The 17,131-nt window shown below is 31.5% G+C and overlaps 1 protein-coding gene across 5 annotated transcripts in view; it reads left to right on the forward strand.

The window, feature by feature from the left end:
* Positions 1 to 1,456: 1,456 nt before the first annotated feature.
* The window catches only part of LOC124369979 (UMP-CMP kinase 2, mitochondrial-like), a 91,558-nt gene continuing 75,883 nt past the window's right edge, over positions 1,457 to 17,131 (forward strand). For all 5 annotated transcript variants that reach the window (XM_046828216.1, XM_046828218.1, XM_046828220.1 and 2 more), the window contains exons 1-2: positions 1,457 to 1,548; positions 15,613 to 15,689. In XM_046828216.1, the coding sequence (XP_046684172.1) occupies positions 1,488 to 1,548; positions 15,613 to 15,689 (138 nt within the window). In that variant the 5' untranslated portion in view covers positions 1,457 to 1,487. The remainder of the gene's footprint in view (positions 1,549 to 15,612; positions 15,690 to 17,131) is intronic.

Raw genomic sequence — 17,131 nt, forward strand, 5'->3', positions numbered from 1 at the left:
TTAAATACAATATAGATATATTGCGTGTTACACAAAATCGTAATATTACAATTATACCACAAAAATTGACGTTTAGAAAATTTAATATTTTGCCAGTTCAACACCTTTTTATTTTCAAAGAATTAAGAATATTTTATACAAGAAGCGGAAATACGGGAACAACAACCTGGTTTAAAATACTAGCCTGTTAAGTCGTAATACCTGTGGTACTAAAGTTAAAAAATCATTACTTAGACGATCTTTTGATTATGATCGACCTAAATCCATCAATCAGTTGTCTTTTGAAATAAAACATATTACTAACTTTAAGCTATTTCTTAAAAAGTGAAAGTTTTATTGTTTTCAAATGAAAGTGTGGATTTTTTAAATAATCTAATTGTATAGATCTAGATTAAACACTTTTAGACAGTATTCTGAAAGTTTAGTAGGTAACTGTATAAGATATAACTATAGAATAAATGCTTAATCTGGCAAAAGTAGAAAGAGAAGATTGTTTTATGTAACTACTTTTATTTTATTATAATTGTTAAACGTTATGTGATGATAATGTTATCCCAGAACGACACAGATAGCTAACCATACATTGAGCCTGACGAAGAGGATAGGTTCCAATCCTCGAAACGTTGTGGTATACCTTTTATAACCTATAACGATAGCATTGACTTATATTATCAATTAATAAAATGTACATCACGTGAGGTACAAGTATATTTATTTAGTATAATCTCTAAAACCCCGTATGTAAGTTGATTACAAACTGAGTGCTGCTTTCTCTCCTGGTCTTGTAATTCACCCAGTCCCTGCACTACACAGAGAGTTCAAGACAAACAAATATTTCCAAATATAACGGCACTACAAGCAGCCTTTTATCAATACTTTCCTGTTGACGAGTGTATCTCAGAAAAAGCTAAAAACACTTACTGAGTAATTATAATATAATACTGGGCGCCTGATTCTGTTGTTACCAGTGCGTACTGTACTTTGCGACACTAATCCGATTTGACACTATTCCGCCGTGACAATTTGGTACTTTTCCACACTATTCTAATCCTATGCTATAAAGCAGAATTTTTTAAATTCAAAAATTTTCGACGCTAAAACACAAAAATGTTGTTTCGACACTATTTCTCATTATATTACATATGTGCATTCATTTATATTGTGTAATGTACAAAACACATGGTCATATAGCAGCAGCTGGTGAATATAGTAACAAATTCGTCTTGTTATTACTTATATTTATTTTATAATTTAGTCTGTGATGGTCATGAGTAGTTCGAAACTGAGCACAAAATATAAACTGAAGATATTATAGTTAACCCTTCAAATATAAACTTGACTTTCATCACTACACGTGTAAACTTGGTAATGAGTGATTTGTATTTGACTTTCACAGAAGCTATATTAGACTGCTCTGTCGTTATCAGTGCCTGGGATACGCGCAATCACTAAAAGATAAGATATATCAACTCTCAATCGCCATAATTATGTCGTTGGCTGCTGCTATTTGTCTTTTGATTCCTGGAATTCCTAAGACATCTGCAAAAGGTAAATTTTATAACTTGAGTATTATTAATAATGTTTTATTACTAAATTTAATGTATTTGGTATTTTCCTAACGGTAAAACTACCTAGAAATCCAAAACTGTGCTGATTGCTATGTGTTAAACACTATTAACTATTAAACACTGAGAGGTTTGAACACTCTTTAACTTCAGTTACATTAAGTTGTTTAAATGTATTTAATTTTGAATACTGATCTTCAGATATAGATGATAGAGCACATTGAAAAAATGTAAACTTATTTAAGTACATTTTTATGAACTTGATAGTGTATAATAGTACAAACACGAATAAGTAATAAACATATACCATTTTAGTTTTTGTAGTTTTTAGCGCTGCCGGATCTATCGAAGATCTGAAAACCATTACTCAGGAAACAACTGTTTAGTAAAGACAATTTAAAAACCAATATGTTCCGTTATTTATCAAAATTTTATTATATTAATTACTCTCAGATAGAGTGTTGAGGATTTGTTTCCTACTTTTAAAAATGTAAAATGTTTTAAAATGACAAATTTTTACTTCTTAGTGTTTTAGTAATTCTGTGTTAATTAAATGTAGTCTATATAACTTAGCTTTTAGTTGTATATTAATTAATATATTTTGGTATTTTTAACATTGAAAATATGTGAATACACAATATATTATATTGTAAACATCCACCAAAATGTTTCGGTTCAATGGTCCAAACTGCGTTTAAAACGTTGCTTAGACTTCATTAAATATTTCGGTCTCACTGTATAGGAACATAATTAATCAACCAACGTTTGACTGAACGGTAAACCTCAGGTGTAGGGACTAAGGGTTGATTTCATGGATTGGGATCAAAGTCAAGTATGTTAAAGTTTCATTTCCCAAATTATAAAATTTCAATTACAATACAAGCAGCTACAGCTCACTTCGTAACTGAATAATCACTTCAAGTGTATGAGGTCATCAGTTTTAGGTTCAAAATTTGTTTATATTTTTCAGGTTTCCATCCAACTCAACTTTCTCCCAAGTTCTAGGAATTGTTATTGTTCACTTTGCTTTTTAATTCAGCAGCACAAGGTTAAAACAAATCTCAAAGTACATATTCTCCTGATAGCAGTTTAAATATTACCTGGATTTGCAGAAAACTGCACCTCAAGACGATCACATATTAAATAGTATAAACGGCAACAACGAGAAAATAAGAACGATCGCTATTTGTAATCCTATTCCATCGATTAGATAGGGATGATCTGGAGTGATGCTAAAAATATAATCAGGACAGTGAATGATGCGGTTTCAATAATTTCTCACACATCCGTATCTCCTGACTACAACTGATTCGTAAATCAAAGCACAGATCATTAGTGGCGTTTTACTAGATCCGAACATTTTTGCTGACGGTAGGGTTAATTGGAGGAAGTGAGATGGGTATATTGGCGATATTTTGTGAAGTTTTATCATTTTTCTTGGATGTTAATTATTATGTAATGAGTAAAATATATTTTGCATTATAAATATTATTCTTGTTTTTAGTTCAAGATCGCATCGATCTATTAAAAAAACACTATCCTAAATGGAATTTTGTGTGAGTAAACCTTCCATTCGAGTTAATGTTTTTGTACTTTTATTTAAAATAGTTGTACAAAATATAACAGTACTTTGTTATTGTAACATCGTTTGACTAGATTAGTTTAATATATTTACAAAAATAATTGTTATCAACTTGTAATGTTGAGTCTCTGCAGTATAAAGTCCTCGTTTGAAGCAATTTTAACTGATACTTCTTGATGATGATTCGTGATTAATTATAAGTAGTCTAGGCCCGGATCTAGCCGTAACATGGGCTCTTATGGAGTTATTTTAACATGGGCTCTTATGGCGCTCTTTTAGCATTGTCTCTTATGGGAGATACATTTGGGTACTTCCTAACCACAGACTTCCTTGTTTCCGGCAACTTATCTTAACCCCAAACTTATTCTTGTCACCTATCTTACCCCAGACTTCCTGTTTATCACACACCTCTGACATTCTGTACCACGGCCGTTGCCACCGCCTATTAACCCCAACCTCGGACGTCTGGACACCCGCACACTGACCAGGTCCGATACGGATCCGTGCGTATCACTCATAATGTGCATAACCTTTACGTGTGCATACATCTTCCGCTACCCGCTTTCGCCCGTATTTCTAACGGCCCCTCCGACTGTCTTACGCTTTTAACCCCTGATTTCTAACAAACCAAACTTTACGTAAGCCTACGCCTACAGACTGGGCGTCTTAAGGCTCACAATGGCTTAAGCATAGGGCCTACACTTTACCGATCACTGTCCTACGTCATTAGTCGGCCGTGACCCTTTAATTTCTCCATGCCTTCCGTACTCATACCGCCTACTTTTTACTGATGAATGTCCGCAGACTTCAACCGTCCCCATCAGATACAATTGCTTCAAACGAGGACTTCATACTGCAGAGACTCAACATTACAAGTTGATAACAATTATTTTTGTAAATATATTAAACTAATCTAGTCAAACGATGTTACAATAACAAAGTACTGTTATATTTTGTACAACTATTTCAAATAAAAGTACAAAAACATTAACTCGAATGGAAGGTTTACTCACACAACATTCCATTTAGGATAGTGTTTTTTTTAATAGATCGATGCGATCTTGAACTAAAAACAAGAATAATATTTATAGTGCAAAATATATTTTACTCATTATACAGGGTGGAAAAAAAGTATGGAAACGCTTTCACTAATTTTGTATGGCTTCACTTATACAAATTAAATTTTGTACATCACCACTTGTATTAAGAACCTAGTTTTTGAGACCAGTGGGGACATTTTATCTTTTCAGGGGGTCGGCCCGTGAGGAGTCGGACGAAAATCTTAAATGTAAGCATAGGCCGAGTTTGGTATCAAATTAAAGGTCTAGTAAAGAGAAACTCATTACCGCAAACCGCACTTAAAAAGGTTGACCCTATCCAGAGTACGGGCCGTTTGAATTTCATAAATAACGTTTGATTAATTATAATTTCTCCTCCGCAATTTCACAGTCTCAAGTAAACTGTTCTGTCTGAAAATGACACTTTATGGAACACAATTATCCAAAAGAATTTAATTAAAAATTATCTGTGTATTACAAAAAATAACCATACCTTTTAAATGAGGTGCTCAAACTGCTCTCCGAACACTTGTTGGCAATGAGCTAGTCTATTATAAAAACCTACTGCAGTCACATTTTGAAGCATCTCGGGTGTAATTCTTCTTGCTTCTTCTAATAAACAATTTGTCAGCTCCTCAATGTTGGCTGGTTTAGTTTTATACACATTATCTTTTAAGAAGCCCCACAAAAAGAAATCTAGTGGATTAAGATCCGGTGACCTAGCCGGCCACTCAACGGTACCCCTGCGACCAATCCAACCGTTAGGAAACACTTCATCTAACAGATTGCGCACCCGAAAATAGTAATGGGGCGGTGCTCCACCTTGCTGAAACCATACTGCATTAAAATTTGCCCCAAGAAGAGCACGCACTGCTGGCAAAATATTATTTGTCAACATATTGAAATAAATTTCGCCTGTTAGATTTCCATCTATCACAAACGGTCCTACAATGTTATTGTTTATTATTCCAGCCCACATATTCACTTTCTGAGGCCTTTGTGTGTGGCCTTCTATCATCCAGTGTGGATTATGGTCGGCCCAGTAACGGCAATTATGCCTATTAACTTGTCCATTAACAAAGAATGTAGCTTCATCTGAAAACAATATCGAACTTAAAAAATTTTGAATTTCGTCACACTTTCTCATCATTATTTCGCAAAATTCAGTCCTTCGATCAAAATCATCCTCTGAAAGTTCTTGGGTTAGGGTTACTTTAAAAGGGTGATACTTGTTTTTGTGTAAAACATTCAACACTGAGGTATGGCTCATATCAAGATCTTCTGCAGCCACTCTGGCCGAGGTGCTGGGATTTTCAACAAATGTTCGGAGTACATCCAAAGATTTTTGTTCATTTGTTGCCGATTTAGGCCTACCACTTTTGACTGTTCTAGTTTCTTCAAATCTTTTTACTGTCTTAAACACTGTTGACTTACTAATTGGGGGTCTATCAAGAAAAGTGTCATTAAACAAATGCGCTGTTTCTTCATAGGGACGAACTAGATATCCATACCCACGCATCATAAGCAGCGTCATTCTCTCAAACTCACTAAGTGACATTGCTTTTAAAACTAGTAGAATAAAATGTAAACACTTAAGTAAAAAAATGTATAACTATCGCAGTACATTCTAGTGAAGACTTTCAACTTTATCTTACGTGAACGAAATTATAACGTAGACTAAAAACCAAGCTGATATTAAAAATACAAAACTGTGGAGTTTTGCTGTGACAGTACTGTTTGTATTGCCTAAACCAGTTTATGTTTGCCTGAGATAAAAGGGCTGGAGGGACTGGACCTTGACCTCATGTTGATAAGGAGTTACGGTGGTATTATTGAATACTCTCAGTTTCTTGAAGACAAGACAGGAAAACCCCTATTTACTGTTATCCAACAAATGTAGAGGTAAAAAAATAATTTTTTTTTGAAATTGTTTTTCAAATTTACATAACCGCCATAAAACATACTACTGAAAGTAAATTAGTTACTTCACAAGACAAAATTACTAAACTTCTTTCTCATGAAATTCATACGGCCCGTACTCTGGATAGGGTCAACCTTTTTACGTGCGGTTTACGGTAATGAGTTTCTCCTTACTAGACCTTTAATTTGATACCAAACTCGGCCTATGCTTACATTTAAGATTTTTCGTCCGACTCCTCACGGGCCGTCCCCCTGAAAAGATAAAATGTCCCCACTGGTCTCAAAAACTAGGTTCTTAATACAAGTGGTGATGTACAAAATTTAATTTGTATAAGTGAAGCCATACAAAATTAGTGAAAGCGTTTCCATACTTTTTTTCCACCCTGTATAATAATTAACATCCAAGAAAATGATGAAATTTCACAGAATATCACAGAATCACAGAATATAAGAGCCTATGTTACGGCTAGATCCGGGCCTAGACTACTATTATAATGTTTTTAAAAACTCTAGTAAGTTGGTTCACAACAGTAGAATGGGTTAGAGCTTACAGTTCATTTTACCAGGCATATCTCACTTTTCTTTTGTGCGGTTAGAACACAACACCGTCAAATTGTGCTTATTCAAACCATAAGCGGAGATGTTTACTTTAAGTGTCAATCGGTTATCCAAAAGTTTCTTCAATTCTTCTGTCAAAACAGGAATATCTGAATACGTGTAGATGTAGACACTGCGTTATTCAATGTAAGCTTGTTTTATACTCATCATGAAGTAGATTTACTCGCGGTTACAATAAAACTGGCGTTTGTTATTATATGTTTGTTTATAAAAAACTTACCCTCACCCCAATCATCCACCGACACTATTTGTTTACGAACAATAGGGGATTCAAACTATCAGTGTTCATCATCATTTCTAAAGTATGATACTTGAGTAATATAACGTCAGTTGCTTATTTTGGTTTCTGTTTTCTACCAAGAATAAATTCCCAGTCTTAATCATCCCTTTCATTTAAATCTTCGGGTATTCCATTAGGCTTATGCTTGTGGATTTGAATAAACGATGCACCAACTAATCTTTGTAACTGGTTTTCTAACTCCTAGATCATTTTGGAAGTTTTATATCTGAGACGTCTCACATATATTGTATCGGTATCATTTTTACCATTTGCTAAATTTATTACCTTTAAATCTCATGCTTCAAAATTACATTAATTGGTTATATTCTGTGCTATCTTATAAATAGTTCTCACATTCACTCCTTCACCTGCGTATAGTGCTTCTCTTATGTTGTTAAATACGTTATATTCTGTGCTATCTTATAAATAGTTCTCACATTCACTCCTTCACCTGCGTATAGTGCATCTCTTATGTTGCTAAATACGTTATATTCTGTGCTATCTTATAAATAGTTCTCACATTCACTCCTTCACCTGCGTATAGTGCATCTCTTATGTTGCTAAATACGTTATATTCTGTGCTATCTTATAAATAGTTCTCACATTCACTCCTTCACCTGCGTATAGTGCATCTCTTATGTTGCTAAAAACGTTATATTCTGTGCTATCTTATAAACACTTCTCACATTCACTCCTTCACCTGCGTATAGTGCATCTCTTATGTTGCTAAATACGTTATATTCTGTGCTATCTTATAAACAGTTCTCACATTCACTCCTTCACCTGCGTATAGTGCATCTCTTATGTTGCTAAATACGTTATATTCCTGTGCTATCTTATAAATAGTTCTCACATTCACTCCTTCACCTGCGTATAGTGCATCTCTTATGTTGCTAAATACGTTATATTCTGTGCTATCTTATAAATAGTTCTCACATTCACTCCTTCACCTGCGTATAGTGCATCTCTTATGTTGCTAAAAACGTTATATTCTGTGCTATCTTATAAATAGTTCTCACATTCACTCCTTCACCTGCGTATAGTGCTTCTCTTATGTTGCTAAATACGTTATATTCTGTGCTATCTTATAAATAGTTCTCACATTCACTCCTTCACCTGCGTATAGTGCATCTCTTATGTTGCTAAATACGTTATATTCTGTGCTATCTTATAAATAGTTCTCACATTCACTCCTTCACCTGCGTATAGTGCATCTCTTATGTTGCTAAAATACGTTATATTCTGTGCTATCTTATAAATAGTTCTCACATTCACTCCTTCACCTGCGTATAGTGCATCTCTTATGTTGCTAAAAACGTTATATTCTGTGCTATCTTATAAACACTTCTCACATTCACTCCTTCACCTGCGTATAGTGCATCTCTTATGTTGCTAAATACGTTATATTCTGTGCTATCTTATAAACAGTTCTCACATTCACTCCTTCACCTGCGTATAGTGCATCTCTTATGTTGCTAAATACGTTATATTCTGTGCTATCTTATAAACAGTTCTCACATTCACTCCTTCACCTGCGTATAGTGCATCTCTTATGTTGCTAAATACGTTATATTCTGTGCTATCTTATAAATAGTTCTCACATTCACTCCTTCACCTGCGTATAGTGCATCTCTTATGTTGCAAAAAACGTTATATTCTGTGCTATCTTATAAATAGTTCTCACATTCACTCCTTCACCTGCGTATAGTGCATCTCTTATGTTGCAAAATACGTTATATTCTGTGCTATCTTATAAACAGTTCTCACATTCACTCCTTCACCTGCGTATAGTGCATCTCTTATGTTGCTAAATACGTTATATTCTGTGCTATCTTATAAATAAATAGTTCTCACATTCACTCCTTCACCTGCGTATAGTGCATCTCTTATGTTGCTAAATACGTTATATTCTGTGCTATCTTATAAACAGTTCTCACATTCACTCCTTCACCTGCGTATAGTGCATCTCTTATGTTGCTAAATACGTTATATTCTGTGCTATCTTATAAATAGTTCTCACATTCCCTCCTTCACCTGCGTATAGTGCATCTCTTATGTTGCTAAATACGTTATATTCTGTGCTATCTTATAAACAGTTCTCACATTCACTCCTTCACCTGCGTATAGTGCATCTCTTATGTTGCTAAATACGTTATATTCTGTGCTATCTTATAAATAGTTCTCACATTCACTCCTTCACCTGCGTATAGTGCATCTCTTATGTTGCTAAATACGTTATAAATATCTTTTTAAAATATGTTTGATCAAGGGCAATTAAAAGAAGAACGGGGGAAATGTTTCAAAAGTGTTTGAATATATACTAAAAGATGCAATAAAAATCAATTATAAACACCTAAATCTGTTACACACTTATAAGGGTTTAGAATTAAAAAAATAAATAGTTCATGAAGTTTTGAGGAAATACAACATTTAAATTTATCACACAGAACTCAAAGCAAAAGGAAAATTTTTTTTTAGATTAATAAAAACGTTAAGTAGATCGATATTCTTCTAAATATATTTAAATGTATACAGGTCACAGAACAGCTAAAACGAAGCCTATAGGTGCAGAAAAAGAATTATTAGAAAAGTTCTTAAAGGATTTTACACTGGAATTTCACAAAAAAACTAAATTAAAAAGTAATGATAATATAAAAATGTTTCAGTAAAACAAATATTTTCAAACAAATATAAAATCAATTGGTATTGATAAATATTTGTAATTTACAAAAGTAACAACACAAATCCTGTCACTTTCATAGTAATAGTAATATTCAAGTAATGAAACAAAATAACCGGAAACGTTTATGAATATGAACGGATAAAGTCAAAACTAAATAGATATTCTTAAAAGAAATGGTCTATACGTAAAGAACTAAAAGAGTTAGGCCTAAAAGAATTTCCCTTGAACAAAAAGACCAATTTGGATTTTAATATGAGTGTAAGGACTGTTACCAAAAATTTGAAAGAGCATTATATGATTAAATGGAAAAATTAACTTTAGTAGAGAAAAAAGATGTAACTTTAGTAAATAAATTAGGAATATTTCTTAATTTTATGAGTTGAGTTATAGTAAAGATAAAAAAACAAGCTTATAGAGCAGAATTTATGAGGAAACATTATATAAACAAGTTTATTGTGAATTTGGAAGAGATATTCAAATTGAATTGAATCATAATTTATTTCCAATTTTGGTACATGAAATAGTGTACAAACTAAAATTCAAACTCCTTAAAACATAAACAAAGTGTAGGCCTAAAAATGTAAAAATTAAGCAGTAATTATAAGTTAGTTAATAACATACAATTAAGGATTCTATTTATATTACTAGTTGTTCATTCGTTTGTAGTAGCAGTTTTAATTTATTTTAAGAAGTTGAACTCATTAGGTGGTAATAAAAATATTAATGGCCTATTAAATAAACCTACATGGGCATGTAGAAAGCCTGTGCGTAGGCTCGAGTTGCTGCCATGAAATCGTGGACGGATTGTAATTTGTTGGTGTTATTAAATATAAATCATGTGAACTACGTGGACACTTCATGAAATATTGTACTAATGTCAGTCTAAGCGAATAATTAAAAGTATTAACATCTAGAATGGTGTATTTCCAGAATTAAGAAGAAACGACAGAGTATTAACTTAAATACAGTGGTTACTTGAAAGGATTAAAGTGAAGCAGTAAGGTTAAAGAGATAAATTATACTAAGAGCTACCATAAAACAATTCATAATAAAATTGTCGGCAGTGGAGTAACAGGTTAGATAAGGAGGGGAGGGCCAATGTTAGAAGTAGTCCCGTCTGTATTCAGCCGTAATAATTGATTCAGACTCATCAGTACTGATAAGAGACAACCATTCATTTGAACGTTTCTACACGTAAATACCGATGGTGAATCGAAAATGTGGAGATCAAGAAAATATCGACAAAGATTTCTAAATAGAATATGGATGTGTAGAAAGAGTTAGTTGATGATATGGATTTACTAATTTGCATTGGAACAACTCCAATATTCCGTGCATATCGAGTATTATGAGAATGTGAAGTTGTTGTGAAGATTGTTGTAAAGTTGTTATAAATATTGGTGAGGATTGTTTTAATGAAGATTTTACAGATTGAAAGAATACCGGTTTCTTTATATAAGGTATCAGTATGATATCTCCAACATTTTTTTGTACCCGGCCTTTAAAATTGCGTTCTGAACTACCTGCAGTGGCTGCAGAAGTGTTTTTGTACGCTCCGCCCCAGGCTATTATTCCAAATGTAAACAATGACTGGGCGCAGGCAAAAAAGGCAAGTTTAATTTCATTTTCATTTAAAATTTCCCTTAATTGTTGGAATGCAAATATGTATGTCCTTGTTCTTCTCTTCACATATTCAACATGACAAGACCATTTTCAAACGCTTATCAAAGATAACGCCCAGATATTTATAAGACGAGACATTTTCAATACTTTCACAAGAGCAAAATTCATTATTATAACTGCCACAACTGTGAACAACTAGTCCGTCCAGGTAATAATCTGTAGACTCCCTGAGAGAAATTGGCATGAATTTAGTTTTCGAGGTGTTTAATGAAAGAACATTTTGATCAAATCAATTCTTTAAGACCATAAGGTCATATGGTGCTTTTGAACGAGCATCAAGCCAATAGTTGCCCTTAATTAACATAAGGCTATCATCGGCAAATAAAACAGGTTTGCCGTTCATATTTAATTTAGAAATATTGTTTATGTATATCATAATCAGAATTGGGCCCAACGTACTCCCCTGGACAACTCCGTAGTCCACATCACTCTCAGTCCCACAGATAGACACGGTTTGTAGCCTATCCGTGAGGTAGCTTGTGAACCAAGAAAGCGCATTACCATTTACTCCAATATACTCCAATTTTAAAATCAACTTATTTCTATCGATGCTATCAAAAGCTTTTCTTAGATCAAGAGATATTAGAATAACACGTAAGTTGTTGGATATTGCGTCATTAATTTGCCTATTAACATCGAACAGAGCATCCGAAATGTTCCTGTCCTCTCTGAACCCATACTGACAGTCACACAGGATTTGATTATTATAAAGATAGTTTACAAGTTGTTCTTTTTAACCACTCGTTCCAGAATCTTAGAGAATACACTCAAAAGGCTAATGGGACGGAAATTATTTGTATCAAAATAAACTTTCACCTTTATGCAAAGGAATTACTTTTGCAATTTTAAAAATATGTGGAAAAATCCCAGAAGAAATAATTAAATTAATTAATTGCAGAAGAGGTTTAGAAAATACATGAATGTTATCTCTTAACGTAGTGGCCGAGATACCATCACGTCCAGTGGCAGATCCCCGCGCGGTCCAGTCACATGTCGTATTACATCGAGTTCAGTTATAGTGTGTAATGTAAACACGGTATCCAGCCTGTAGTCCGCATCACTCAAAACCGGATCCCTACTTAAATGAATGGCACTATAGCGGATAAAAATATGTTAAAATCATCGGCTACTTGTTTACACATACTACGAGTTATATAAGGTGTATCTGGAAATATATGTTGGATTGGAAATGGATCTTTCTTTTTTACGTTACCTGCAAGTTCATTTATAATAGTCCAGAACATTTTAGGGTTATTTTGAGAGTTGTTACGTTTTGATCAGTAATATTGTTTTTTTATATTTTTCAAGGGACTTCATTAAATTTTCACTGAGCGTGCGGAAAAACTGATAAGGATCGTTATTGAAAGGTTTTTTAATATTTTGTTATATATATATATATATATATGTGTGTGTGTGTGTGTGTGTGTGTGTGTGTGTGTGTGTGTGTGTGTGTGTGTGTGTGTGTTTTATTCCTTGGAAAAGCGCTTAAAAACAAATTATCATGATAGCTAGTTTTGTTGTGTTTTTTATAATTTTTTCTATATTGATTTTTATTAATAGCTTTTTTTGAGTTTAAAAGCATCTAAATTATTTTTACAATTATTTCAAAAAGCCTCCAGTTTTAAGAATTCCTTCATTTGAGTGTAGAGATTTGTTGGGTTTGGATATTCTATTTTCTATAAAATTTCTAATTCAAAATACTTTTTCTTATTCTTTTAAAAACTTCAACGTTATTTTTGTGTGTTCTTGGAACATAATAATTATATTCAAAAATAGAATTTGTCTAAATTAATACAAACTCTTTGGATGTAGTTTACTTTCATCAAAAAACTTTACAAATACCTTCTTATTTTTCAGTTTAATTAAAAAATTTTGTTTTCCATTTTTGAATGTTGATTTTTAATTATTATATTTTTAATTAGTGAATTTATTTTTGAGTTTATACTCACCGCATTACCTACTTGAAAGAAAATCTCTATTTTATCGCTATTTTTAAAAGATTTGTGCCTCCTTTTTATTTGATCTCAAATTTAGAGAATAAAGATTGTAAATTCATTCATTCATTCAATAATAATTCCTAATTAAACACTGTACGACGATGAAGATCTTTAAAGGAGCTATCTATAGCCTCTTGAATATTTAAATCAAAATGGAAATGTAAAATTGTATTATCAGTGTCAACGTTTAATCTAACTGTTTTGCAAAAAGTTTTGCAAACATATTTAGCTTTAGACCAAATCTTATTAATGTCATCTAAAATTGTCAAAATATTTTTGCTATCGAATTTAAGTTGGTTATTTGTTAGGTATACAGCGAAATCCATTTATATAGAAAAATGTAACTAATACTTTAATTTTAATATAAAAATCATATTCAATTATAAATATAGGGTTTCTTTGAAAATTGTTTTGTAGTTCACTTTTATGATCCACACTTATTTTTATTATCTGTTGAATCTAAAAAAATATTTTTTTTACTTTAATTTTTTAACATATGTCCTCCAAAATTGTAAAATATTATATTTCATTTAGTTTTCCACTGATTGTTGTTCGAAAAGCAACATTTTGAAAAACGTATAAAAGATTTCATTTCTTAATACGAATGTTTTTCAAAATTCTGTTCAACAAGATTATTATAATGAACTTCTATAACATTAAAATATCTAAATTTCGGATTTCTTAAATGTATTTCTTTTGATTCTAAAACTTATCTTTCAAATCCCAACAAATCATTCTAAATTCATGAAAATAAATTGTAACAGGATATTTTAATCGTATTTTATGAAGCACTGTATTCATTTCAGAGCCTTTTTGAATAAATTTTATAGTAGTGTCTGATTTTTGAACATATTTTAGTAATTTTCAATATAATCTTTAATCTCATCAAAGGTGTAATAGCCATACATAATCGATTCATACATCTTTATTATCATTAAAAAACTAATAATGGTATTTTTAAAATCATTCTTTACTTAATTGTCAGAATAAAATCTGCTCAAACCGATACAATAATTAGAATTTTCTTCTAAATGAATTGGATGTTCTAAATTATTTAAAAATAATCTAGAGTTTTCAGAAGTTAACTTAAATGGTTTCATTTTTGCTTAGCGATGCCCAAAAGTTAAAATGTTTCAAACATCGTTCAAATTTATTAAAACTGTTTTTAAAAGCTTAAGAACCTTGAAAGATATATCAAAACTGTATAAAAAGTGTAATAACATACCTACTAAATAGTAAAATTCGTCCCTAATAAACGGAGAGTGAAAAAATTAACTGTCTTCATTGCGCACAGATATTTTAGAGGAAAATTGTAATTGACATTACAACTCTGAGGAGCATCTCGAAAATAAAAAATAACAATGAAATCAACATGTTAACTGCCGTAATGTTTCAAATACCTAGATTTAACTTGCTACAAAGGAAGTACTTGCACATAGGTTGGGTGAGTTCGTCAGTCAGTCTTAACTAATAAAAGGTTTTAATATTGAGACCATTTACTTTTGAGGAACATCTTTAACTTAACTCATTTCCAACTTAGACTTAATCCACAATATATTTTTCGTATATTACGTAATTATAAATAAACGTTATTCTAGTAAATATCGAAGAGCATTTATTGGTTAAACATATCTAAAATAGCTGCTATGAATGTTATATGTCTTATAATATGTGAAATAAACTATTGTTAATTTGATTTTCTTTAACTTTATTGAACATCTCTTGAGGTTGTGAAGATGGATGCCATTCAAAGTTTGGAAAAGTAACGGTTATGCATCAGTTTCTATCCACTACATGGCAAACAAAAGTGTTATAGAATTCTCTGGTCATTTAAAATCATGTTTGTTCAACCAAGATTTTTTATATAGCTTATGGTTTTTTGATAGCGAGCATACACAGTTGTAACTAGTAAATAGTAAAACAACTCTTCGGAAATATATGTGAATACGATAAATACCGTAATTCTTAATGTTTTCAGACCAAACTTGATGCATACGAGTAGACAGTATTTTTACATAGGTTGGGTGAAGTCGTTAGCCAGTCTTGACCAATAAAACGTTTTAAGATGGGGTTGTGTTATTCAAATTCGTAAAAATTGTCACTTAACAAACTCATAACATAGAAGTTAAGTGGAATATATAGTGAATAAAGAGTTTTTTATACCCCTATAAAACAACTTATTAAAGTACTATGTTGGAATAACTAATAAATATTCTTTATCTACAGATAACTTTACATTTGCCCCAGGATTGGATATATTTACAAATCTTGAGGATCTTCTAAATTTCTTTAGAAGTGATGCGGTAAGCACTAGAAGTATTTAGTTTTTTTAAATATTCAAATATAAATAATTATTGACATACTGTACATTATAGTGACTGCTACTTAACTCAACAATATACCTCCAAAATAAAAACATTTGGTCCTTTGTGAATCTTATATTATATTGTAAAACCTATAGAAAAGTAACATTGGGCGTAAGTCAAAGGGCCTCGTATTCATTTAAACATAAAGATTGTACGTTATTAAAGCGCTGTGCATGTTTGAGCAAAAATATTCATAAACGAAATTAGCAAGAAAGTTATTATAAAAGGATACTTTTTTGGATTTTTATATTCTATTGGCCAACATTGTAATTATTTTATGTGTTAAATATTTTGGATTGTACTTGATAACAATAATTAACCAAAGATATAAATAACAAGCTTGAATGTTGTTAAGGTTTAAAATGTTACTTATATTTAATATTCAGGATATTGTTCATTATCGTGCTTTGCTGATAAATCACAAACGATATATGAGTGTGAAATCACAGAAATAATTATTAAATATTTTAAATATTTTTGACACATATGCAGTACTTACACAAACACAATTATACGGTTTATTTACTGTCTGACTCACAAAGTGAATATCGGTAAGATTATAATGATAATATACAGACTAGCATTATACAATAAACTGGTTAAATATTTAAATAGATCATTGCTTGAGCGGCGTTCAACTGTTATTAGAAACCTATTTGTAAATATTGGAAAACTATAAATTACCTAATTTTAATTATTCCAATAGCCGTTGTCGTAAAAGTCATCGAAGCCAATCCACTCATGTTTGTTGTATACTATGTGTGTGCTTATATTGCTTAGTCTGACGTTGGCGTGTTCATCACCACCTATTCTACATTTGTTAATTAATTTATGCATGCTTAACTTTAAGTGTTAGATTTAACCGGAGATATAAAAAAACAACTAATACCAATTATAAAAACGGCTGAGAGGCGGCGGCGAAAATAAAAACGACTGGTTAGATAAAATCTGAGCTATTTATTAAAAAAAATTACATATTTCAAATATAAATTTAAAACATTTAACAAGATTATATAGATAGCAATTAATCGGTTGGTTTAATTATGTGTTCCTTAAACAAGATAGGTCTTTGAATAAAAATCTGAGCTATTTATTAGCAATAATTACGTATTACAATATACATTTACAACATTTAGCACGAAAAGCCTGTAAAGATTAAAAATTATTTTACATTTATAATAAGAAAAGAGCTCTGTACATAATTAGTAGATATGCTGTATATATATATATGCTGTATATATATATATATATATATATATATATATATATATATATATATATATATATATATATATATATAAGTAGATAGTAATATGGCGGTTCTAGCTCACTTTTGGGACAGTCAGAAAATCAACGTAAAATACTGTTTAAAGGACAAT

Source organism: Homalodisca vitripennis, chromosome X, assembly GCF_021130785.1.
Source record: "Homalodisca vitripennis isolate AUS2020 chromosome X, UT_GWSS_2.1, whole genome shotgun sequence".
NCBI classification, from domain to species: Eukaryota; Metazoa; Arthropoda; class Insecta; order Hemiptera; family Cicadellidae; genus Homalodisca; species Homalodisca vitripennis.